The 24,611-nt window shown below is 52.5% G+C and overlaps 1 protein-coding gene across 1 annotated transcript in view; it reads right to left on the bottom strand.

The window, feature by feature from the left end:
* Nucleotides 1-24,611, bottom strand: part of LOC149431174 (FHF complex subunit HOOK-interacting protein 1B-like) — a 106,512-nt gene that overhangs the window by 40,061 nt on the left and 41,840 nt on the right. Inside the window, exons 3-4 of the mRNA XM_089665827.1 lie at nt 20,187-20,408; nt 14,498-14,890 (exon numbers count right to left, since the gene is read on the bottom strand). Of these exons, the coding sequence (XP_089521953.1) occupies nt 14,498-14,890; nt 20,187-20,408 (615 nt within the window). The remainder of the gene's footprint in view (nt 1-14,497; nt 14,891-20,186; nt 20,409-24,611) is intronic.

Consider the following 24,611-nt stretch of genomic DNA (forward strand, 5'->3'; position numbering starts at 1 on the left):
GGATACAGGGAGAGACCAATGTGTGTGCTGGGAGGGGGATACGGGGAGAGACCAATGTGTGTGATGGGATGGGGATACAGGGAGAGACCAATGTGTGTGATGGCAGGGGTATACAGGGAGAGACCAATGTGTGTGCTGGGAGAGGGATACAGGGAGAGACCAATGTGTGTGCTGGGAGGGGGATACAGGGAGAGACCAATGTATGTGCTGGGAGAGGGATACAGGGAGAGACCAATGTGTGTGATGGCAGGGGGATACAGGGAGAGACCAATGTGTGTGCTGGGAGCGGGATACAGGGAGAGACCAATGTGTGTGATGGGATGGGGATACAGGGAGAGACCAATGTGTGTGATGGGATGGGGATACAGGGAGAGACCAATGTGTGTGATGGAAGGGGGATACAGGGAGAGACCAATGTGTGTGCTGGGAGAGGGATACAGGGAAAGACCAATGTGTGTGCTGAGAGAGGGATACAGGGAGAGACCAATGTGTGTGCTGGGAGAGGGATACAGGGAGAGACCAATGTGTGTGCTGGGAGGGGGATACAGGGAGAGACCAATGTGTGTGATGTGTTGGGGATACAGGGAGAGACCAATGTGTGTGATGGCAGGGGGATACAGGGAGAGACCAATGTGTGTGCTGGGAGAGGGATACAGGGAGAGACCAATGTGTGTGCTGGGAGAGGGATACAGGGAGAGACCAATGTGTGAGCTGGGAGAGGGATACAGGAAGAGACCAATGTGTGTGCTGGGAGAGGGATACAGGGAGAGACCAATGTGTGTGCTGAGGAATGGATTCAAGGGAGAGGCCAATGTGTGTGATTGCAGGGGGATACAGGGAGAGGCCAATGTGTGTGATTGCAGGGGGATACAGGGAGAGACCAATGTGTGTGCTGGGAGGGGGATACAGGGAGAGACCAATGTGTGTGCTGGGAGAGGGACACAGGGAGAGACCAATGTGTGTGATGGGAGCGGGATACAGGGAGAGACCAATGTGTGTGCTGGGAGCGGGATACAGGGAGAGACCAATGTGTGTGCTGGGAGCGGGATACAGGGAGAGACCAATGTGTGTGCTGGGAGCGGGATACAGGGAGAGACCAATGTGTGTGCTGGGAGAGGGATACAGGGAGAGACTAATGTGTGTGCTGTGAGCGGGATACAGGGAGAGACCAATGTGTGTGCTGAGAGAGGGATACAGGGAGAGACCAATGTGTGTGCTGAGAGAGGGATACAGGGAGAGACCAATGTGTGTGCTGAGAGAGGGATACAGGGAGAGACCAATGTGTGTGCTGGGAGGGGGATACAGGGAGAGACCAATGTGTGTGCTGGGAGGGGGATACAGGGAGAGACCAATGTGTGTGCTGGGAGAGGGATACAGGGAGAGACCAATGTGTGTGCTGGGAGAGGGATACAGGGAGAGACCAATGTGTGTGCTGGGAGAGGGATACAGGGAGAGACCAATGTGTGTGCTGGGAGCGGGATACAGGGAGAGACCAATGTGTGTGCTGGGAGAGGGATACAGGGAGAGACCAATGTGTGTGATGGCAGGGGGATACAGGGAGAGACCAATGTGTGTGCTGGGAGCGGGATACAGGGAGAGACCAATGTGTGTGCTGAGAGAGGGATACAGGGAGAGACCAATGTGTGTGCTGAGAGAAGGATACAGGGAGAGACCAATGTGTGTGCTGGGAGGGGGATACAGGGAGAGACCAATGTGTGAGCTGGGAGAGGGATACAGGAAGAGACCAATGTGTGTGCTGGGAGAGGGATACAGGGAGAGACCAATGTGTGTGCTGAGGAATGGATTCAAGGGAGAGGCCAATGTGTGTGATTGCAGGGGGATACAGGGAGAGGCCAATGTGTGTGATTGCAGGGGGATACAGGGAGAGACCAATGTGTGTGCTGGGAGGGGGATACAGGGAGAGACCAATGTGTGTGCTGGGAGAGGGACACAGGGAGAGACCAATGTGTGTGCTGGGAGAGGGACACAGGGAGAGACCAATGTGTGTGATGGGAGCGGGATACAGGGAGAGACCAATGTGTGTGCTGGGAGCGGGATACAGGGAGAGACCAATGTGTGTGCTGGGAGCGGGATACAGGGAGAGACCAATGTGTGTGCTGGGAGCGGGATACAGGGAGAGACCAATGTGTGTGCTGGGAGAGGGATACAGGGAGAGACTAATGTGTGTGCTGTGAGCGGGATACAGGGAGAGACCAATGTGTGTGCTGAGAGAGGGATAAAGGGAGAGACCAATGTGTGTGCTGAGAGAGGGATACAGGGAGAGACCAATGTGTGTGCTGAGAGAGGGATACAGGGAGAGACCAATGTGTGTGCTGGGAGGGGGATACAGGGAGAGACCAATGTGTGTGCTGGGAGGGGGATACAGGGAGAGACCAATGTGTGTGCTGGGAGAGGGATACAGGGAGAGACCAATGTGTGTGCTGGGAGAGGGATACAGGGAGAGACCAATGTGTGTGCTGGGAGAGGGATACAGGGAGAGACCAATGTGTGTGCTGGGAGCGGGATACAGGGAGAGACCAATGTGTGTGCTGGGAGAGGGATACAGGGAGAGACCAATGTGTGTGATGGCAGGGGGATACAGGGAGAGACCAATGTGTGTGCTGGGAGCGGGATACAGGGAGAGACCAATGTGTGTGCTGAGGAATGGATTCAAGGGAGAGACCAATGTGTGTGCTGGGAGGGGGATACAGGGAGAGACCAATGTGTGTGCTGGGAGGGGGATACAGGGAGAGACCAATGTGTGTGCTGGGAGCGGGATACAGGGAGAGACCAATGTGTGTGCTGGGAGGGGGATACAGGGAGAGACCAATGTGTGTGCTGGGAGGGGGATACAGGGAGAGACCAATGTGTGTGCTGAGGAATGGATTCAAGGGAGAGACCAATGTGTGTGATGGCAGGGGGATACAGGGAGAGACCAATGTGTGTGCTGGGAGGGGGATACAGGGAGAGACCAATGTGTGTGCTGGGAGAGGGACACAGGGAGAGAGCAATGTGTGTGCTGGGAGCGGGATACAGGGGAGACCAATGTGTGTGCTGGGAGCGGGATACAGGGAGAGACCAATGTGCGTGCTGTGAGAGGGATACAGGGAGAGACCAATGTGTGTGCTGGGAGCGGGATACAGGGAGAGACCAATGTGTGTGATGGGATGGGGATACAGGGAGAGACCAATGTGTGTGATGGGATGGGGATACAGGGAGAGACCAATGTGTGTGCTGGGAGAGGGATACAGGGAGAGACCAATGTGTGTGCTGGGAGGGGGATAAAGGGAGAGACCAATGTGTGTGCTGGGAGGGGGATACAGGGAGAGACCAATGTGTGTGCTGGGAGGGGGATACAGGGAGAGACCAATGTGTGTGCTGAGGAATGGATTCAAGGGAGAGATCAATGTGTGTGATGGCAGGGGGATACAGGGAGAGACCAATGTGTGTGCTGGGAGGGGGATACAGGGAGAGACCAATGTGTGTGCTGGGAGAGGGACACAGGGAGAGAAAAATGTGTGTGCTGGGAGCGGGATACAGGGAGAGACCAATGTGTGTGCTGGGAGCGGGATACAGGGAGAGACCAATGTGTGTGCTGGGAGCGGGATACAGGGAGAGACCAATGTGTGTGCTGGGAGCGGGATACATGGAGAGACCAATGTGTGTGCTGGGAGCGGGATACAGGGAGAGACCAATGTGTGTGCTGAGAGAGGGATACAGGGAGAGACCAATGTGTGTGCTGAGAGAGGGATACAGGGAGAGACCAATGTGTGTGCTGGGAGGGGGATACAGGGAGAGACCAATGTGTGTGCTGGGAGAGGGATACAGGGAGAGACCAATGTGTGTGCTGGGAGAGGGATACAGGGAGAGACCAATGTGTGTGCTGGGAGAGGGATACAGGGAGAGACCAATGTGTGTGCTGGGAGGGGGATACAGGGAGAGACCAATGTGTGTGCTGGGAGAGGGATACAGGGAGAGACCAATGTGTGTGATGGGATGGGGATACAGGGAGAGACCAATGTGTGTGCTGGGAGAGGGATACAGGGAGAGACCAATGTGTGTGCTGGGAGAGGGATACAGGGAGAGACCAATGTGTGTGCTGGGAGGGGGATACAGGGAGAGACCAATGTGTGTGCTGGGAGCGGGATACAGGAAGAGACCATTGTGTGTGCTGGGAGGGGGATACAGGGAGAGATCAATGTGTGTGCTGGGAGAGGGATACAGGGAGAGACCAATGTGTGTGATGGGATGGGGATACAGGGAGAGACCAATGTGTGTGCTGGGAGGGGGATACGGGGAGAGACCAATGTGTGTGATGGGATGGGGATACAGGGAGAGACCAATGTGTGTGATGGCAGGGGTATACAGGGAGAGACCAATGTGTGTGCTGGGAGAGGGATACAGGGAGAGACCAATGTGTGTGCTGGGAGGGGGATACAGGGAGAGACCAATGTATGTGCTGGGAGAGGGATACAGGGAGAGACCAATGTGTGTGATGGCAGGGGGATACAGGGAGAGACCAATGTGTGTGCTGGGAGCGGGATACAGGGAGAGACCAATGTGTGTGATGGGATGGGGATACAGGGAGAGACCAATGTGTGTGATGGGATGGGGATACAGGGAGAGACCAATGTGTGTGATGGAAGGGGGATACAGGGAGAGACCAATGTGTGTGCTGGGAGAGGGATACAGGGAAAGACCAATGTGTGTGCTGAGAGAGGGATACAGGGAGAGACCAATGTGTGTGCTGGGAGAGGGATACAGGGAGAGACCAATGTGTGTGCTGGGAGGGGGATACAGGGAGAGACCAATGTGTGTGATGTGTTGGGGATACAGGGAGAGACCAATGTGTGTGATGGCAGGGGGATACAGGGAGAGACCAATGTGTGTGCTGGGAGAGGGATACAGGGAGAGACCAATGTGTGTGCTGGGAGAGGGATACAGGGAGAGACCAATGTGTGTGATGGGATGGAAATACAGGGAGAGACCAATGTGTGTGATGGGATGGGGATACAGGGAGAGACCAATGTGTGTGATGGGATGGGGATACAGGAAGAGACCATTGTGTGTGCTGGGAGGGGGATACAGGGAGAGACCAATGTGTGTGCTGGGAGAGGGATACACGGAGAGACCAATGTGTGTGATGGCAGGGGGATACAGGGAGAGACCAATGTGTGTGCTGGGAGCGGGATACAGGGAGAGACCAATGTGTGTATTGGGAGCGGGTTACAGGGAGAGACCAAAGTGTGTGCTGGGAGCGGGATACAGGGAGAGACCAATGTGTGTGCTGGGAGAGGGATACAGGGAGAGACCAATGTGTGTGATGGCAGGGGGATACAGGGAGAGACCAATGTGTGTGCTGGGAGCGGGATACAGGGAGAGACCAATGTGTGTGCTGGGAGCGGGATACAGGGAGAGACCAATGTGTGTGATGGGATGGGGATACAGGGAGAGACCAATGTGTGTGATGGGATGGGGATACAGGGAGAGACCAATGTGTGTGCTGGGAGAGGGATACAGGGAGAGACCAATGTGTGTGCTGGGAGGGGGATACAGGGAGAGACCAATGTGTGTGATGGGATGGGGATACAGGGAGAGACCAATGTGTGTGATGGCAGAGGGATACAGGGAGAGACCAATGTGTGTGATGGCAGAGGGATACAGGGAGAGACCAATGTGTGTGCTGGGAGAGGGATACAGGGAGAGACCAATGTGTGTGATGGGATGGGGATACAGGGAGAGACCAATGTGTGTGATGGGATGGGGATACAGGGAGAGACCAATGTGTGTGCTGGGAGAGGGATACAGGAAGAGACCAATGTGTGTGCTGGGAGAGGGATACAGGGAGAGACCAATGTGTGTGATGGGATGGGGATACAGGGAGAGACCAATGTGTGTGCTGGGAGAGGGATACAGGGAGAGACCAATGTGTGTGCTGGGAGAGGGATACAGGGAGAGACCAATGTGTGTGCTGGGAGGGGGATACAGGGAGAGACCAATGTGTGTGCTGGGAGCGGGATACAGGAAGAGACCATTGTGTGTGCTGGGAGGGGGATACAGGGAGAGATCAATGTGTGTGCTGGGAGAGGGATACAGGGAGAGACCAATGTGTGTGATGGGATGGGGATACAGGGAGAGACCAATGTGTGTGCTGGGAGGGGGATACGGGGAGAGACCAATGTGTGTGATGGGATGGGGATACAGGGAGAGACCAATGTGTGTGATGGCAGGGGTATACAGGGAGAGACCAATGTGTGTGCTGGGAGAGGGATACAGGGAGAGACCAATGTGTGTGCTGGGAGGGGGATACAGGGAGAGACCAATGTATGTGCTGGGAGAGGGATACAGGGAGAGACCAATGTGTGTGATGGCAGGGGGATACAGGGAGAGACCAATGTGTGTGCTGGGAGCGGGATACAGGGAGAGACCAATGTGTGTGATGGGATGGGGATACAGGGAGAGACCAATGTGTGTGATGGGATGGGGATACAGGGAGAGACCAATGTGTGTGATGGAAGGGGGATACAGGGAGAGACCAATGTGTGTGCTGGGAGAGGGATACAGGGAAAGACCAATGTGTGTGCTGAGAGAGGGATACAGGGAGAGACCAATGTGTGTGCTGGGAGAGGGATACAGGGAGAGACCAATGTGTGTGCTGGGAGGGGGATACAGGGAGAGACCAATGTGTGTGATGTGTTGGGGATACAGGGAGAGACCAATGTGTGTGATGGCAGGGGGATACAGGGAGAGACCAATGTGTGTGCTGGGAGAGGGATACAGGGAGAGACCAATGTGTGTGCTGGGAGAGGGATACAGGGAGAGACCAATGTGTGTGATGGGATGGAAATACAGGGAGAGACCAATGTGTGTGATGGGATGGGGATACAGGGAGAGACCAATGTGTGTGATGGGATGGGGATACAGGGAGAGACCAATGTGTGTGCTGGGAGAGGGATACAGGAAGAGACCAATGTGTGTGCTGGGAGAGGGATACAGGGAGAGACCAATGTGTGTGCTGAGGAATGGATTCAAGGGAGAGGCCAATGTGTGTGATTGCAGGGGGATACAGGGAGAGGCCAATGTGTGTGATTGCAGGGGGATACAGGGAGAGACCAATGTGTGTGCTGGGAGGGGGATACAGGGAGAGACCAATGTGTGTGCTGGGAGAGGGACACAGGGAGAGACCAATGTGTGTGCTGGGAGCGGGATACAGGGAGAGACCAATGTGTGTGCTGGGAGCGGGATACAGGGAGAGACCAATGTGTGTGCTGGGAGCGGGATACAGGGAGAGACCAATGTGTGTGCTGGGAGAGGGATACAGGGAGAGACCAATGTGTGTGATGGGATGGGGATACAGGGAGAGACCAATGTGTGTGATGGGATGGGGATACAGGGAGAGACCAATGTGTGTGCTGGGAGAGGGATACAGGAAGAGACCAATGTGTGTGCTGGGAGAGGGATACAGGGAGAGACCAATGTGTGTGCTGAGGAATGGATTCAAGGGAGAGGCCAATGTGTGTGATTGCAGGGGGATACAGGGAGAGGCCAATGTGTGTGATTGCAGGGGGATACAGGGAGAGACCAATGTGTGTGCTGGGAGGGGGATACAGGGAGAGACCAATGTGTGTGCTGGGAGGGGGATACAGGGAGAGACCAATGTGTGTGCTGGGAGAGGGACACAGGGAGAGACCAATGTGTGTGCTGGGAGCGGGATACAGGGAGAGACCAATGTGTGTGCTGGGAGTGGGATACAGGGAAAGACCAATGTGTGTGCTGGGAGCGGGATACAGGGAGAGACCAATGTGTGTGCTGGGAGCGGGATACAGGGAGAGACCAATGTGTGTGCTGGGAGAGGGATACAGGGAGAGACTAATGTATGTGCTGTGAGCGGGATACAGGGAGAGACCAATGTGTGTGCTGAGAGAGGGATACAGGGAGAGACCAATGTGTGTGCTGAGAGAGGGATACAGGGAGAGACCAATGTGTGTGCTGAGAGAGGGATACAGGGAGAGACCAATGTGTGTGCTGGGAGGGGGATACAGGGAGAGACCAATGTGTGTGCTGGGAGGGGGATACAGGGAGAGACCAATGTGTGTGCTGGGAGAGGGATACAGGGAGAGACCAATGTGTGTGCTGGGAGAGGGATACAGGGAGAGACCAATGTGTGTGCTGGGAGAGGGATACAGGGAGAGACCAATGTGTGTGCTGGGAGAGGGATACAGGGAGAGACCAATGTGTGTGCTGGGAGAGGGATACAGGGAGAGACCAATGTGTGTGATGGCAGGGGGATACAGGGAGAGACCAATGTGTGTGCTGGGAGCGGGATACAGGGAGAGACCAATGTGTGTGCTGAGGAATGGATTCAAGGGAGAGACCAATGTGTGTGCTGGGAGGGGGATACAGGGAGAGACCAATGTGTGTGCTGGGAGGGGGATACAGGGAGAGACCAATGTGTGTGCTGGGAGGGGGATACAGGGAGAGACCAATGTGTGTGCTGGGAGGGGGATACAGGGAGAGACCAATGTGTGTGCTGGGAGGGGGATACAGGGAGAGACCAATGTGTGTGCTGAGGAATGGATTCAAGGGAGAGACCAATGTGTGTGATGGCAGGGGGATACAGGGAGAGACCAATGTGTGTGCTGGGAGGGGGATACAGGGAGAGACCAATGTGTGTGCTGGGAGAGGGACACAGGGAGAGAGCAATGTGTGTGCTGGGAGCGGGATACAGGGAGAGACCAATGTGTGTGCTGGGAGCGGGATACAGGGAGAGACCAATGTGCGTGCTGTGAGAGGGATACAGGGAGAGACCAATGTGTGTGCTGGGAGCGGGATACAGGGAGAGACCAATGTGTGTGCTGAGAGAGGGATACAGGGAGAGATCAATGTGTGTGCTGAGAGAGGGATACAGGGAGAGACCAATGTGTGTGCTGGGAGGGGGATACAGGGAGAGACCAATGTGTGTGCTGGGAGAGGGATACAGGGAGAGACCAATGTGTGTGCTGGGAGAGGGATACAGGGAGAGACCAATGTGTGTGCTGGGAGGGGGATACAGGGAGAGACCAATGTGTGTGCTGGGAGAGGGATACAGGGAGAGACCAATGTGTGTGCTGAGAGAGGGATACAGGGAGAGATCAATGTGTGTGCTGAGAGAGGGATACAGGGAGAGACCAATGTGTGTGCTGGGAGGGGGATACAGGGAGAGACCAATGTGTGTGCTGGGAGAGGGATACAGGGAGAGACCAATGTGTGTGCTGGGAGAGGGATACAGGGAGAGACCAATGTGTGTGCTGGGAGGGGGATACAGGGAGAGACCAATGTGTGTGATGGGATGGGGATACAGGGAGAGACCAATGTGTGTGCTGGGAGAGGGATACAGGGAGAGACCAATGTGTGTGCTGGGAGGGGGATACAGGGAGAGACCAATGTGTGTGCTGGGAGAGGGATACAGGGAGAGACCAATGTGTGTGATGGGATGGGGATACAGGGAGAGACCAATGTGTGTGCTGGGAGAGGGATACAGGGAGAGACCAATGTGTGTGCTGGGAGGGGGATACAGGGAGAGACCAATGTGTGTGCTGGGAGCGGGATACAGGAAGAGACCATTGTGTGTGCTGGGAGGGGGATACAGGGAGAGACCAATGTGTGTGCTGGGAGAGGGATACAGGGAGAGACCACTGTGTGTGCTGGGAGGGGGATACAGGGAGAGACCAATGTGTGTGCTGGGAGAGGGATACAGGGAGAGACCAATGTGTGTGATGGGATGGGGATACAGGGAGAGACCAATGTGTGTGCTGGGAGAGGGATACAGGGAGAGACCAATGTGTGTGCTGGGAGGGGGATACGGGGAGAGAGCAATGTGTGTGCTGGGAGGGGGATACGGGGAGAGAGCAATGTGTGTGATGGGATGGGGATACAGGGAGAGACCAATGTGTGTGATGGCAGGGGGATACAGGGAGAGACCAATGTGTGTGCTGGGAGAGGGACACAGGGAGAGACCAATGTGTGTGATGGGATGGGGATACAGGGAGAGACCAATGTGTGCGCTGGGAGAGGGATACAGGGAGAGACCAATGTGTGTGCTGGGAGGGGGATACAGGGAGAGACCAATGTGTGTGCTGGGAGGGGGATACAGGGAGAGACCAATGTGTGTGCTGGGAGGGGGATACAGGGAGAGACCAATGTGTGTGCTGGGAGAGGGATACAGGGAGAGACTAATGTGTGTGCTGGGAGGGGGATACAGGGAGAGACCAATGTGTGTGCTGGGAGGGGGATACAGGGAGAGACCAATGTGTGTGCTGGGAGGGGGATACAGGGAGAGACCAATGTGTGTGCTGGGAGAGGGATACAGGGAGAGACTAATGTGTGTGCTGGGAGGGGGATACAGGGAGAGACCAATGTGTGTGATGGGAGGGGGATACAGGAAGAGACCATTGTGTGTGCTGGGAGAGTATTTACTGCTTGCTCCTAATATGACTTGGGTGTCCATTCAGAGTAGAGTCCCCACGTAAAGCAAACAATACTTTCACATCCCACTGCCTGTGCCAATGAACCCCTTCTACAGGAAAAGGAGAAAATCTAGGAGAAAAAAAAATGTTCTGCATTGAAAACTTCCGGGAGTGTCAGATGTCACAGTCCCGATGTATTCCGTGTCCCTACAGCACAAAGGGACCAGCAGAAGAAATCGCAGAGTGGACCGGAGGAGGAGACAACACACCCGGAGGTAACCACAGCGTGAGGAGGGAACCCTTCCCTTGTCCACACCGATATCAGCCGGGACCCGCTTCATCATCCCGATAACTGCAGGGTCTGTTCAGGTATGGTGTGTGATAGGAGAATGGTGATCAAAAGAGAGGAGGATGATGAGGAGGAAGAGGAGGATGATGAGGAGAAGTGGAGGAGGAAGAGGAAGATGATGATGATGAGGAGGAGGAAGATGATGATGAGGAGGAGGATGATGAGGAGGAGGAAGAGGAGGAGGATGAAGAGGAGGAGGAGGATGAGGAGGAAGATGAGGAGGAAGGAGGAGGAGGAAGAGGAGGAGGAGGAGGAGGAGGAAGAGGAGGAGGAAGAGGAGGAGGAAGAGGAGGAGGAAGAGGAGGATGATGAGGAGGAGGATGATGAGGTGGAGGAGGAGGATGAGGAGGAAGAGGAGGAGGAGGATGAGGAGGAGGAGGATGAAGAGGAGGAGGATGAAGAGGAGGAGGATGAAGAGGATGAAGAGGAGGAAGAGGAGGAGGATGATGAGGAGGAAAAGGAGGATGATGAGGAGGAAAAGGAAGATGATGAGGAGGAAAAGGAAGATGATGAGGAGGAAAAGGAAGATGATGAGGAGGAAGAGGAGGACGAGGAGGAGGAAAAGGAGGAGGAGGAGAAAGAGGAGGAGGAGAAAGAGGAGGAGGAGAAAGAGGAGGAGGAAGAGGAGGAGAAAGAGGAGGAAGAGGAGGATGAGGAGGAGGAAGAGGAGGAGGATGAGGAGGAGGAAGAGGAGGATGATGAGGAGGAGGAAGAGGAGGATGATGAGGAGGAGGAAGAGGAGGATGATGAGGAGGAGGAAGAGGAGGATGATGAGGAGGAGGAAGAGGATGATGATGAGGAGGAAGAGGATGATGAGGAGGAGGATGATGAGGAGGAAGAGGAGGATGATGATGATAAGGAAGAGGAGGAGGGTGAGGGTGAAGAGGATGATGAGGAGGAAGAGGAGGATGATGAGGAGGAAGAGGAGGATGATGATGAGGAAGAGGATGATGATGAGGAGGAAGAGGAGGATGATGATGAGGAGAAAGAGGAGGATGATGAGGAGGAAGAGGAGGATGATGATGAGGAGGAAGAGGAGGATGATGATGAGGAGGAAGAGGAGGATGATGATGAGGAGGAAGAGGAGGAGGATGAGGAGGAAGGAGGATGATGAGGAGGAGGAGATGAGGATGATAGGAGGAGGAGGATGATGAGGAGGCAGGAGGATGATGAGGAGGCAGGAGGATGATGAGGAGGAAGGAGAAGGATGAGGAGGAGGAGGAGGAAGAGGAGGATGATGATGATGAGGATGATGATGATGAGGAGGATGATGATGAGGATGATGAGGAGGAGGATGATGATGATGAGGATGATGAGGAGGAGGATGATGAGGAGGATGATGATGGGAGGGAGGAGGAGGATGATGATGAGGAGGATGAGAGGATGGAGGACCTGATGAGGAGGAGGATGATGATGGGATGATGATGGAGGAGGATGATGATGAGGAGGAGATGAGGAGGAGGGGATGATGATGAGGAGGAGGAGGATGAGGATGATGAGGAGGAGGAGGATTGCTCCTGGAGTCACCATGACTCTACAAATGTGTATATTCTCAGATGATTTCCATCCTAACACTCGACCGAAGACGAACAACTCCATCGGATCAGGTTTCCCATCACACACACGGCAGACAGCTGGCCAAGTGTCCCGCCCGCACACCCTGAATGTATATTTATATAGAATCACATGTCGTGTCTCCGGGGATTTCCATGCTATAAAAATAAAACCTCCAGCCCTGGCTACAGGCAAAGGTGTCCCACAATCACACTGCGACATCCATCGCCAGGACAGACGGGCAGCAATGATCTACCTAGCAGGGCTACAGCAATAAAAACTTGCCAGGGATTCTAGAAAGCGAGAGTTTTGGCTTTTCATACAATTTTAAAGGAATATAAACATGTTCAGTGCTCTGTTGTTTGATACAGTAATGCACGCTCAGGTACCAAATGACACCAGTCAAAAAAAAAAAAAAAAAAAAGGTTCATTTTTAAAGTAGAAATCCAGGCAAAACCTGAGCAAGCTCAAACTCGCTCCCAGCCCCATGCTTGGCCCTATTATTTCAGGTACTTATATAGCGTCGTCAATATACGCAGCTCTTTACATATATATTGTACATTCACATCAATCCCCGCCCCTGAGGAGCGTACAAAGGTCCCTAACTCACATTCATACATACACATACTAGGGCCAATTTAGACAGGAGCCAATTCACCTCCCAGCATGTCTTTTGAGTGGAGAAGGTAACCAGAGTACCCGGAGGAAACCCACGCAGTACTTACCTGAGTATCCTCTTGATCCAGAGTTGTGCACGAGAGCCTCGGCTGTCCCAGGACTCCCTCTCCTCATTTGCTGAGACAGCACCAGGAGACATTGGCTCACACTGCTGTCAATCAGAGACAGTGACCCAATAAGGAGAGAGCAGGGGGTGTTGGAATTTGGGGGAGCAGAGCCGCGGCTCTAGGTGTCTTATGGACACAGAGAGCCAGGCTTGAGAGTGAGCAGTGCCCCATAGCAAGCGGCAAGCTATTGGGGGCACTTGTCAAGGGGGAGGAGCGTTGTGCACGAGAGCCACGGCTATCCCAGGACTCCCTCTCCTCATTGGCTAAGACAGCAGCGGGAGACATTAGCTCACGCTGCTGTCAATCAGAGCCAGTGAGCCAATAAGAAGAAATCGGGGGGGGGGGGGTTGGAGTTTGGGGGAGCAGAGCCGCAGCGGTGTCTTATGGACGCAGAGAGCCAGGATTGAGAGAGGGCATGCACCAGTGCCCCATAGCAAGTGGCAAGCTATTGGGGGCACTGGTCAAGTGGGAGGAGCGTTGTGCACGAGAGCCTCGGCTGTCCCAGGACTCCCTCTCCTTCTTGTCAATTAGAGCCAGTGAGCCAATAAAGAGAGAATGGGGGGGTTGAAGTTTGGGGGAGCAGAGCCGCGGCTCTAGGTGTCTTGTGGACGCAGAGAGCCAGGCTTGAGAGTGAGCATGCACCAGTGCCCCATAGCAAGCGGCAAGCTATTGGGGGCACTCGTCAAGTGGGAGGAGCGTTGTGCACGAGAGCCTCAGCTGTCCCAGGACTCCCTCTCCTTCTTGTCAATTAGAGCCAGTGAGCCAATAAGGAGAGAATGGGGGGGTTGAAGTTTGGGGGAGCAGAGCCGCGGCTCTAGGTGTCTTGTGGACGCAGAGAGCCAGGCTTGAGAGTGACCACGCACCAGTGCCCCATAGCAAGCGACAAGCTATTGGGGGCACTGGTCAAGGGTGAGGAGCCAGGAGCACCGGCAGGGGACCCGAGGAGAGGAGGATCGGGGCTGCTCTGTGCAAAACTATTACACAGAGCAGGCAAGTATGACATATTTATTATTTAAAAAAAAAAAAAAAAAAAAACCCAAACCTTTAGTACCACTTTAACTGTAGCAAAAAATATATATCTACTTACATCAGAGGTCTCACAGAGCAACGCACGTGACACTGAACCCTCAAGAACGAATCTGTCGTTAATCTATCGGCCGTTGAAGGACACCTGCACCTTTATGCCCCCATTTTTTTTTTTTTATCGGTTGATCCTTCCAGCAACACACTTCCTGCCCTACGGTGTCAACACTCGTTCACTGTTCTGTACATCTATAGCCCTCTGAGCTACACACCGAATATGCATCGCACACAGGAGCCCCCTGATGTATTAGAAGACTAGAGAAGCAGGTACAGGTACTCACAGGACAGAAGAAAGAGTTCTCGGTGATGTACCGGGCCATGGTGGGGTTATCAGAAGACATGGCCATGATGAGAAGCAAAGCATCCCGCGCTTGCTGGCCAATGACCCCCTCGTGGTGGATGAAGGGGACCAGCAAGGAGAAGATCAGGAGGTTGGCAGGACCGTCTTGCCCGGTGGAATCTTGGAAGAAAAGCTCCAGGGTGGAGGGCTCCCGGGCCAAGGAAACGCACAGCTGGTTCAGCAGTAACACCAGGTTGTTTTCCAGTACAGGTGAGGCAGGTCCGGGGGAGAAAGTGCCAAGGAGGGTGACAAGAGGGCGCAGGACAGGCTGGTAGCGTAGGAGAGGTTGGTGGGATTGGCTGATCAGCATCTCAAACAGCTTCAATTGTTCCACCTAGAATCAGAGAAAAGACAGATTGACAAAAGGACCATTACCACACAGGATCCCCCCCAACATCCCCTTCCACTGGACTGGTGAGGGCCTATAATACCCACTGAAGAATCAGCAGCAGGAAAAACTGAATAAGATAGACAAACGTTCTATAAAAGCATTCAACCTCTTGGAATTTTCATTTTTAGTTGTCATGGAACATAAAATGATAGCGGATCTCAGTTTAGTTCTGTTACATTGATCCACAGAAACACGTTCCTTAACCCCTCGCCTACAGGGCACTTATACCCCCTTATTTACCGGGCCAATTTTCAGCTTTCAGCGCTGTCGCACTTTGATTGACAATTGCGCGGTCATGCAAGATTGTACCCATATGACATTTTTATCGTTTTTTTCTCACAAATAGAGCTTTCTTTTGGTGGTATTTAATCGCCGCTGGGTGCTTTACTTTTTGTGCTATAAGCAAAAAAAGTGCAAAAAATTTGAAGAAAAAAAAAAGTTTCTTTGTTTCTATTATAAAATTTTTCAAACAGGTAATTTTTCCCCTTCACTGATGTGCGTTGATGAGGCGGCACTGATAGGCAGCACTGAAGGGCACTGATAGGCGGCACGGATAGGCGGCACTGATGATAGGCAGCACTAATGAGGTGTCACGGATAGGTGGCACTGATATGCGGCACTGATAGGCGACACTGATAATGGGTACTGATAGACAGCACTGATAGGTGGGACTGACTGACAACACTGCTGGGCACTGACTGGCGGCACTGCTGGGCACTGGCTGGTGGCACTGACTGGCAGCACTGATGGGCTGCACTGGTGGGCACAGGTGGGTGGCACTGGTGGGCACAGGTGGGTGGCACTACTGGGCACAGGTGGGTGGCACTACTGGGCACAGGTGGGCGCACTGCTAAGCACAGGTGGGCGCACTGCTGGGCACAGGTGGGTGGAACTTGTGTGTGGCACTGCTGGGCACCGATCATCAGGGCACCGATGATCAGTGCCCTGATGATCGGTGCCGATCCCCGCTCTGACAACTGCCGGTTTTCGGCAGTACTTTCCTCACGATCTGACAGCGTGAGGAAAGTGCAGCCGAGAACCGGCATTTGCATTTCCCAGTGATCAGCGTGTCATTGGACACGGCTGATCACGTGGTAAAAGGCCGCTGTGATTGGCCTTATACCACGTCACGTGATCAGCTGTGTCCGTAGGACACAACGATCACGGAGATCGCCGGAGGCGCGCAGGAGAGCGCGTTCTGGGAGGACGTCATATGACGTCCACCCAGAACTGGCCGGCCGCAGTGCAGCCGTCATTCGGCTATCTGTGGTCAGCAAGTAGTTAAAGGGCAACTAAACTCCGGAAGCTCAAAAAAAAAGCTGGCAGAAGGCAAAGGACTGGCACTGTCCGCGGTCTCCCATTCCTGGTTCTGCGCGGTCTGTCTGGAGGCGGCCATCCTGATAGAAACACGGTTTTCTCTATTGAAATGAGAGCCGAGTTCTGACACTAAAGCCTGACTCCAGGCAGAAAAAAAATGATCCCTTGCACCTAGGCTGTGCCAGCACTGCAGGGGGGTAACAGCTTGATTTGTCCAGGAGAGAGAGGAACCCGTTTTACTTACCTGATGTTCGGCTCCCCCATAATCCAGTGATGGGTTGTCCTGTGGCACCCTCACATCTAGAGCAGGCCTATGGACTCTGCTCTGGTCTTGATGATGTCAGGACCCTAGACTGCTAGAGCGAGAGTACAGAAGCTGCTGGAAGTGGTCTAGCTGTGAGGAGAAGCAGATGATTGGTCAAAGCGGAGCTCCACCCAAAAAGCTTTTGTCCCCCGCTCCCCAATAAGGATTGGCACCTTTGGGGAACGGGGGGGGGGGGGGGACACCTAGACTGCAAGAGCGAGAGTACAGAAGCTGCCTAGCTGTGAAGAGAGGCAGGTGATTGGTTAAAGCGCAGCTCCACCCAAAAGGCCTTTGTCCCTTGCTCCCCATTAAGGATTGGCATCTTTTGGGGAACGGGGGGGGGAGACACCTAGACTGCAAAAGCACATAAGCTGCTGGAAGCGGCCTAACTGCGAGGAGAAGCAGATGATTGGTTAAAGCGGAGCTCCACCCAAAAGGCCTTTGTCCTTCGCTCCCCATTAAGGATTGGCACCTTTGGGGAGCAGAGGGGGAGGGGACACCTAGACTGCAAGAGCGAGAGTACAGAAGCTGCTGGAAGCAGCCCAGCTGCGAGGAGAAGCAGATGATTGGTTAAAGCGAAGCACCACCCAAAAGGCCTTTGTCCCTTGCTCCCCAATAAGAATTGGCACCATTGGGAACAGGGGGGGGTGGGGGGAACCTAGACTGCAAGAGCACAGAAGCTGCTGGAAGCAGCCTAGGTGCGAGGAGAAGCAGATGATTGGCTAAAGCGGAGCTCCACCCAAAAGGGGAAGTTCTGCTTTAAGCCTTTGTCCCCCGCTCCCAGTTAAGGATTGGCACCTTTGGCCCGAATTTGACACGTACCCGCTCCCACTTCTGCTGCGAGTGCCTAGGCGATGGGAAGCGGAAGTTGTCCTCCTCGCCTCCTCCCTGTAGTCTTCTGGGACACGTGACAGGTCCCAGAAGACTACGGGGCCATTCACAAAGCGCAGCGCTTCTCGCACATGCTCAGTAAGCACCCGGCTGTGAAGTTGCAAGATGTCACAGCTGGGTGCCCACTCTGAAGGTGCCGCCGCCAGGGAGAGAAGAAGGCCGGTGAAATCAGCTGTAGTGAGGACACCGCTGGTCTTAGGGACAGGTAAGTGTCTGTATTTTAAAAGTCAGCAGCTACAGGTTTTGTATCTGATGACTTATTTTTTCTTTCTTCAGGTGGAACTGTCTCCTGTCAGTCCTGGCGTTATGTCGTGGTAGGTGGGACAGACCAGGTGTCTTCTGGCCTGTCAATCCTGGCGTTATGTCATGGTTGGTGGTACAGACCCGGAGTCTTCTCGCCTGTCAATCCTGGAGTTATGTCATGGTAGGTGGGACAGACCAGGAGTCTTCTGGCCTGTCAATCCTGGAGTTATGTCATGGTAGGTGGTACAGACCAGGAGTCTTCTCGCCTGTCAATCCTGGAGTTATGTCATGGTAGGTGGGACAGACCAGGAGTCTTCTGGCCTGTCAATCCTGGAGTTATGTCGTGGTAGGTGGGACAGACCAGGAGTCTTCTGGCCTGTCAATCCTGGAGTTATGTCGTGGTAGGTGGGACAGACCAGGAGTCTTCCGGCCTGTCAATCCTGGCGTTATGTCATGGTTGGTGGTACAGACCCGGAGTCTTCTCGCCTGTCAATCCTGGAGTTATGTCATGGTAGGTGGGACAGACCAGGAGTCTTCTGGCCTGTCAATCCTGGAGTTATGTCATGGTAGGTGGTACAGACCAGGAGTCTTCTCGCCTGTCAATCCTGGAGTTATGTCATGGTAGGTGGGACAGACCAGGAGTCTTCTGGCCTGTCAATCCTGGAGTTATGTCGTGGTAGGTGGGACAGACCAGGAGTCTTCTGGCCTGTCAATCCTGGAGTTATGTCGTGGTAGGTGGGACAGACCAGGAGTCTTCTGGCCTGTCAATCCTGGCGTTATGTCGTGGTAGGTGGGACAGACCAGGTGTCTTCTGGCCTGTCAATCCTGGTGTTATGTCATGGTAGGTGGTACAGACCAGGAGTCTTCTCGCCTGTCAATCCTGGAGTTATGTCATGGTAGGTGGTACAGACCCGGAGTCTTCTCGCCTGTCAATCCTGGAGTTATGTCATGGTAGGTGGTACAGACCAGGAGTCTTCTGGCCTGTCAATCCTGGAGTTATGTCATGGTAGGTGGGACAGACCAGGAGTCTTCTCGCCTGTCAATCCTGGAGTTATGTCATGGTAGGTGGGACAGACCAGGAGTCTTCTCGCCTGTCAATCCTGGAGTTATGTCATGGTAGGTGGTACAGACCCGGAGTCTTCTCGCCTGTCAATCCTGGAGTTATGTCATGGTAGGTGGTACAGACCAGGAGTCTTCTGGCCTGTCAATCCTGGAGTTATGTCATGGTAGGTGGGACAGACCAGGAGTCTTCTCGCCTGTCAATCCTGGAGTTATGTCATGGTAGGTGTGACAGATCAGGAGGATTCTCGCCTGTCAATCAAATTCTGCCATGATAGTGGGCAGGACAGTCCGGGGAATCTGAGATGGCCAGGTCCTCCCACTACAGCCATCAGCTAAGTAATTACATTGTCGCTGGTAACAAATGGACTGTAAAAGGGATGTTATACAACCAGCGGCCCGGAAGATCAACGAGCACATCGGCCACCAGTCTTACAAAAGGAAACAAGGGACACGGAGCCCTTGTTATGCATTGCATAGAATGACATTTTAGTTGGTGGCAATTTCAAATATTATCTTTAAGGGAAGGGGGGGTTGCTATCTGCTGCTTCGTTCTTCCGCTATCTGCATAAGTCAGTTATGACAGGTTTTACTGACACCAAGACAAAAATGGTGACAGGGGAGGGACCTCCAGCAGACTTGACAGCCTCAGCTATGTTTCTGTGTGCTGTGTGGAGGGAGGGTGTCTCTTCCCCAAAAATCAGCTTTCAGAGCTCTCCTGATCAAGCTCTGCAGAGTGCAATGCCAGCTCTCTGCCCCCTTTTTTCTGAAAGCTCAGACAAGCTTTCAAATTCTGCACTTTGAACGGATGTAGAGAAGAGAATACTGCAGATAAAGAGGAAAAACTTGTGTAGGAGGATTTGTTTCATCTCTGTATCTCCTGGAGCCTGTCATTTCACTGGGTATATGTGTTTACAACCACTATAAATCACATAGATATGAACGATTTCCATTGAAATCAATGGGCTGTGACTCGTCATGCGACTTTATGTGTACAAAGTGTGAACGGTGCCTTAAACTGTTTACAAGAAAACTTTATACCTTTAAAAAAAAAAAAAAACTCTTCATCGGAGATTATGGCAATGATCCTGCCTTTGTGGAGTCAGGACGGAATCCCCGCATGTGAAATTAAATTGGCCACAATTGCCCAGGGGTCTGTTCTGCCTACTCTGAACCAAGATAGCTAGAACATGAGAGATGGTGATCTCACTGGGGAAAATCTCTTTCCAAATTAGTAACCATGTAACTACAAGCCTGAAGTTGGATATAACCCACGTGCTTTGAAAGTTTTCATCTAGGCAATGTCAGGAACCTTTGACCAGCCCCCTGTTCAATCTGGAGGTCCAATGTGTGGAGGCTCAGAGAGGTGCTGGCCTCAAGTTCCAGAGGTTGGCCAAACCTGGACCAACACATGAGATCAGTCACCTTTCTCTCCTCGGTGAAGTCCCTCTGTAAGTGCCAGTGGAGGAGCTTCTGCAGAATGCCCTCAGATGCCACGTAGGCCAGGATGGGTCCCGGTCCCTCCCCGTCTCGCGGTCGCTCCTCTGCTAAAAGACTCAGCATCTGGTAGGTGTTGTTCCTCACACAGCTCATGTCATCTGTCGTCACATCCGCTGAGGACCCCCGACGCTCCAGAATCCTCAGAACCTGGAAGACAAACACAATGTGACACCCTTTCTGACCCAAGAGATCTCTGATGATACACCTGACAGTCCAAAATCTGAATGACAAGAAACCCACCAATACAAAGTGGACTCTACTACCTACATCTCTGTCAAGGGCCCCAAAGGATCCAGAATCTGCCCAGCCTGAACAGAGAGATACTTTGGATTTCTTAGGATTAGTGGTTCAGGCAACAGGTAATAGGATGCACTGTCTTCTATTATCTCAGGTCTTGGTTTATACATTTGTTGTATAATGACATGATCACTTTGATGAGCTAAAGGCAACCCTTTAACCATTTCACTTCCAGGCCAACTCTGACATTTCTCTCCTACATGTAACAATCAGCATTTTTTGTTAGAAAATTACTTAGAACCCCCAAACATATTATATATATATATATACACAGTGAAGGAAATGCATATTTGCTCCCCGGCTGATTTTGAATGTTTGCCCCTCACAAAGAAATAATCGGTCTAACAATGGAATGTTCGGTGTAACACTGAGAGACAGAATACAACAACAAATTCAGCAGAAATGCGTCTAACAAATGATGACTGATCTGCATGTTCATGAGGGAAAGAAGGATTTGATCCCCTATCATTCAGCAGGATTTCTGGCTCCCAGGTGACTTTCATACAGGTAACAAGCTGAGATTAGAAGCAGTCTCTTAAAGGGAGTGCTGCTAATCTCATTGTGTTACCTGTATAAAAGACACCTGTCCACAGGAGCAATCAAACCATCAGATTCCAAACTCTCCACCATGGGAAAGACCAAAGAGCTGTCCAAGGATGTCAGGGGCAAGATGGTAGACCTACACAAGGCTGGACTGGGCTACCAAACTATGGCCAAGCAGCTTGGTGAGAAGGTGACAACAGTTGGTGCAATCATTCACAAATGGAAGAAACACAAAACAAGTGTCAGTCTCCCTAGGTCTGGTGCACCATGCAAGATCTCACCTCGTGGGGTGTCAATGATCATGAGAACAGTGAGGAATCATCCCAGAACTACACGTGAGGATCTTGTCAATGATCTCCAGGCAGCTGGGACCACAGTCACCAAGAAAACAATTGGTAACACACTACGCCGACAAGGACTAAAATCCTGCAGTGCCCGCAAGGTCCCTCTGCTCAAGAAAGCACATGTCCAGGCCCGTCTGAAGTCTGCCACTGAACATCTGAATGATGCAGAGGAGGACTGGTGGGAAGTGTTGTGGTCAGATGAGACCAAAATTGAGCTCTTTGGCATCAACTCAACTCGCTGTGTTTGGAAGAGGAATGCTGCCTATGACCCCAAGAACACCATCCCAACTGTGACACATGGTGGTGGAAACATTCTGCTTTGGGGGTGTTTTTCTGCCAAGGGGACAGGACAACTGCACCGCATCAAAGGGACGATGGACGGGGCAATGTACCATCAACTCTTGGGTGAGAACCTTCTTCCCTCAGCCAGGGCATTGAAAATGGGTGGTGGATGGGTGTTCCAGCATGACAATGACCCAAAACACACGGCCAAGGCAACAAAGGAGTGGCTCAAGAAGAAGCACATTAAGGTCCTGGAGTGGCCTAGCCAGTCTCCAGACCTTCATCCGATTGAAAATCTGTGGAGGGAGCTGAAAGTTCGAGTTGCCAAATGTCAGCCACCAAACCTTAATGACTTGGAGAGGATCTGCCAAGAGGAGTGGGCCAAAATCCCTCCTGAGATGTGTGCGAACCTGGGGGCCAACTCCAGGAAACGTCTGACCTCTGTGATTGCCAACAAGGGATTTGCCACCAAGTACCAAGTCATGTTCTGTGAAGGGGATCAAATCCTTCTTTCCCTCATGAACATGCAGATCAGTCATCATTTGTTAGACGCATTTCTGCTGAATTTGTTGTTGTATTCTGTCTCTCAGTGTTACACCGAACATTCCATTGTTAGACCGATCATTTCTTTGTGAGGGGCGAATATTCAGAATCAGCAGGGGATCAAATACGCATTTCCTTTGCTGTACATATATATTATGTTTGGGGGTTCTCAGTATTATATATATTTATTAACAGAGGACTTAGGGAATAAAATGGTGGTTTTGCAGTTTTTTATGTCACATGGTATTTGCGCAGTGGCTTTTCAACACAATTTAAAAAAAAAAAAAATACAATTTAGTGAATGTTAGTGCACACAAATACAAGACATATTTCTTTGGTAAAATATAAAAAAACACATCTTACACCGAGAAATATGATACCGAACATGTCACGCTTTATAATTGTGTACTCCTGTAGCACGGCGCCATACTATGGTACCAAAAAATCTGTAAAAGCCTGTACAGGTTACCAGCTTAGAGGTCTGGTGCTAGAATTGTTGCTCTCACTGGTCGCGGCGAGATTTATTTATGCGCCTGCCTATGCATGCTAGCACAGGGGGGCAGGGATGTAAACACCCCTTGTGTAAGCAGTAGCAGTGGCATATCCTCTTCACCCAGAAATCTGGAGTCTGTTGGACCCCAGATCTCTCCTCTGCCCTCAAAATCTTCTGATCATGCCAATACTGGTGTGATCAGAAGCTTTCCCAATCCAAAAATGGCTTTGTTTACATCCAAGCGACAAAATACTTGTCGCTTCTGGTTTCTAATACCATAGAGATGAGCGGGGCCATTCTGGTCCCTGTTCAGCTCTATGGTAAGTCGGCAGCAGTGTCGGCTTCAGTCTTGGGCTCCCCGATGTGACAGGAGAGCAGTAGGAAGGGGGGGGGGAGCACCCCTCCTGCCACTTGTAAAATCCAGTGGCTAATTAGGATGGCTTAGGTGTCGGGAAGGAACCAGAGAGCAATAGGAGGGGGGGGGAGAGCACCCCTCCGACCTCTTGTAAAATCCAGCGGCTAATTAGGATGGCTTTTACATCACAGAGGACAAGCTGTAACTGCAGGCGCCATCCCCATCTATTCACAGTCCAAGATGTCGTATAATGGGCAGGAAGTGGTTAAAAAGGGAGAAGTCACATGACCCTGATGTTTTCAACTGAAGTCAATGAGCTGTGATACAATTAGTCCTGGATACAGTCCTAGCTATCACCCAGCCCCTAGGCTTCAAGTTCATAAACCCCCCTAGCGGTCGCTTCGGAACGATCAAACTGCCTGCGTGTGCAGTGCGTTCTCTCCCTGGCTCTCAGCTCAGCAGCATTCGCTCCAGGGATGCTCAGACTGTGCAGCCTTCCTCTCAAGCTGAGCTGAGCAGTAGAAGACGACCACGCACCTACAGTCTGAGCAGTAGAAGACGACCACGCACCTACAGTCTGGGCAATAGAAGACGACCACGCACCGACAGTCTGGGCAATAGAAGACGACCACGCACCTACAGTCTGGGCAATAGAAAACGACCACGCACTTACAGTCTGGGCAATAGAAGACGACCACGCACCTACAGTCTGAGCAATAGAAGACGACCACGCACCTACAGTCTGAGCAATAGAAGACGACCACGCACTTACAGTCTGGGCAATAGAAGACAACCACGCACCTAGTCTGGGCAATAGAAGACGACCACGCACCTACAGTCTGGGCAATAGAAGACGACCACGCACCTACAGTCTGGGCAATAGAAGACGACCACGCACCTACAGTCTGAGCAATAGAAGACGACCACGCACCTACAGTCTGAGCAATAGAAGACGACCACGCACCTACAGTCTGAGCAATAGAAGACGACCACGCACCTACAGTCTGGGCAATAGAAGACGACCACGCACCTACAGTCTGAGCAATAGAAGACAACCACGCACCTAGTCTGGGCAATAGAAGACGACCACGCACCTACAGTCTGGGCAATAGAAGACGACCACGCACCTACAGTCTGGGCAATAGAAGACGACCACGCACCTACAGTCTGGGCAATAGAAGACGACCACGCACCTACAGTCTGGGCAATAGAAGACAACCACGCACCTAGTCTGGGCAATAGAAGACGACAACGCACCTACAGTCTGGGCAATAGAAGACGACCACGCACTTACAGTCTGGGCAATAGAAGACAACCACGCACCTAGTCTGGGCAATAGAAGACGACCACGCACCTACAGTCTGGGCAATAGAAGACGACCACGCACCTACAGTCTGGGCAATAGAAGACGACCACGCACCTAGTCTGGGCAATAGAAGACGACCACGCACCTACAGTCTGGGCAATAGAAGACGACCACGCACTTACAGTCT

This window comes from Staurois parvus, unplaced genomic scaffold (genome assembly GCF_062004578.1).
Source record: "Staurois parvus isolate SC_StPar_1 unplaced genomic scaffold, SC_StPar_1.0 ptg002366l, whole genome shotgun sequence".
Classification (NCBI taxonomy): Eukaryota; Metazoa; Chordata; class Amphibia; order Anura; family Ranidae; genus Staurois; species Staurois parvus.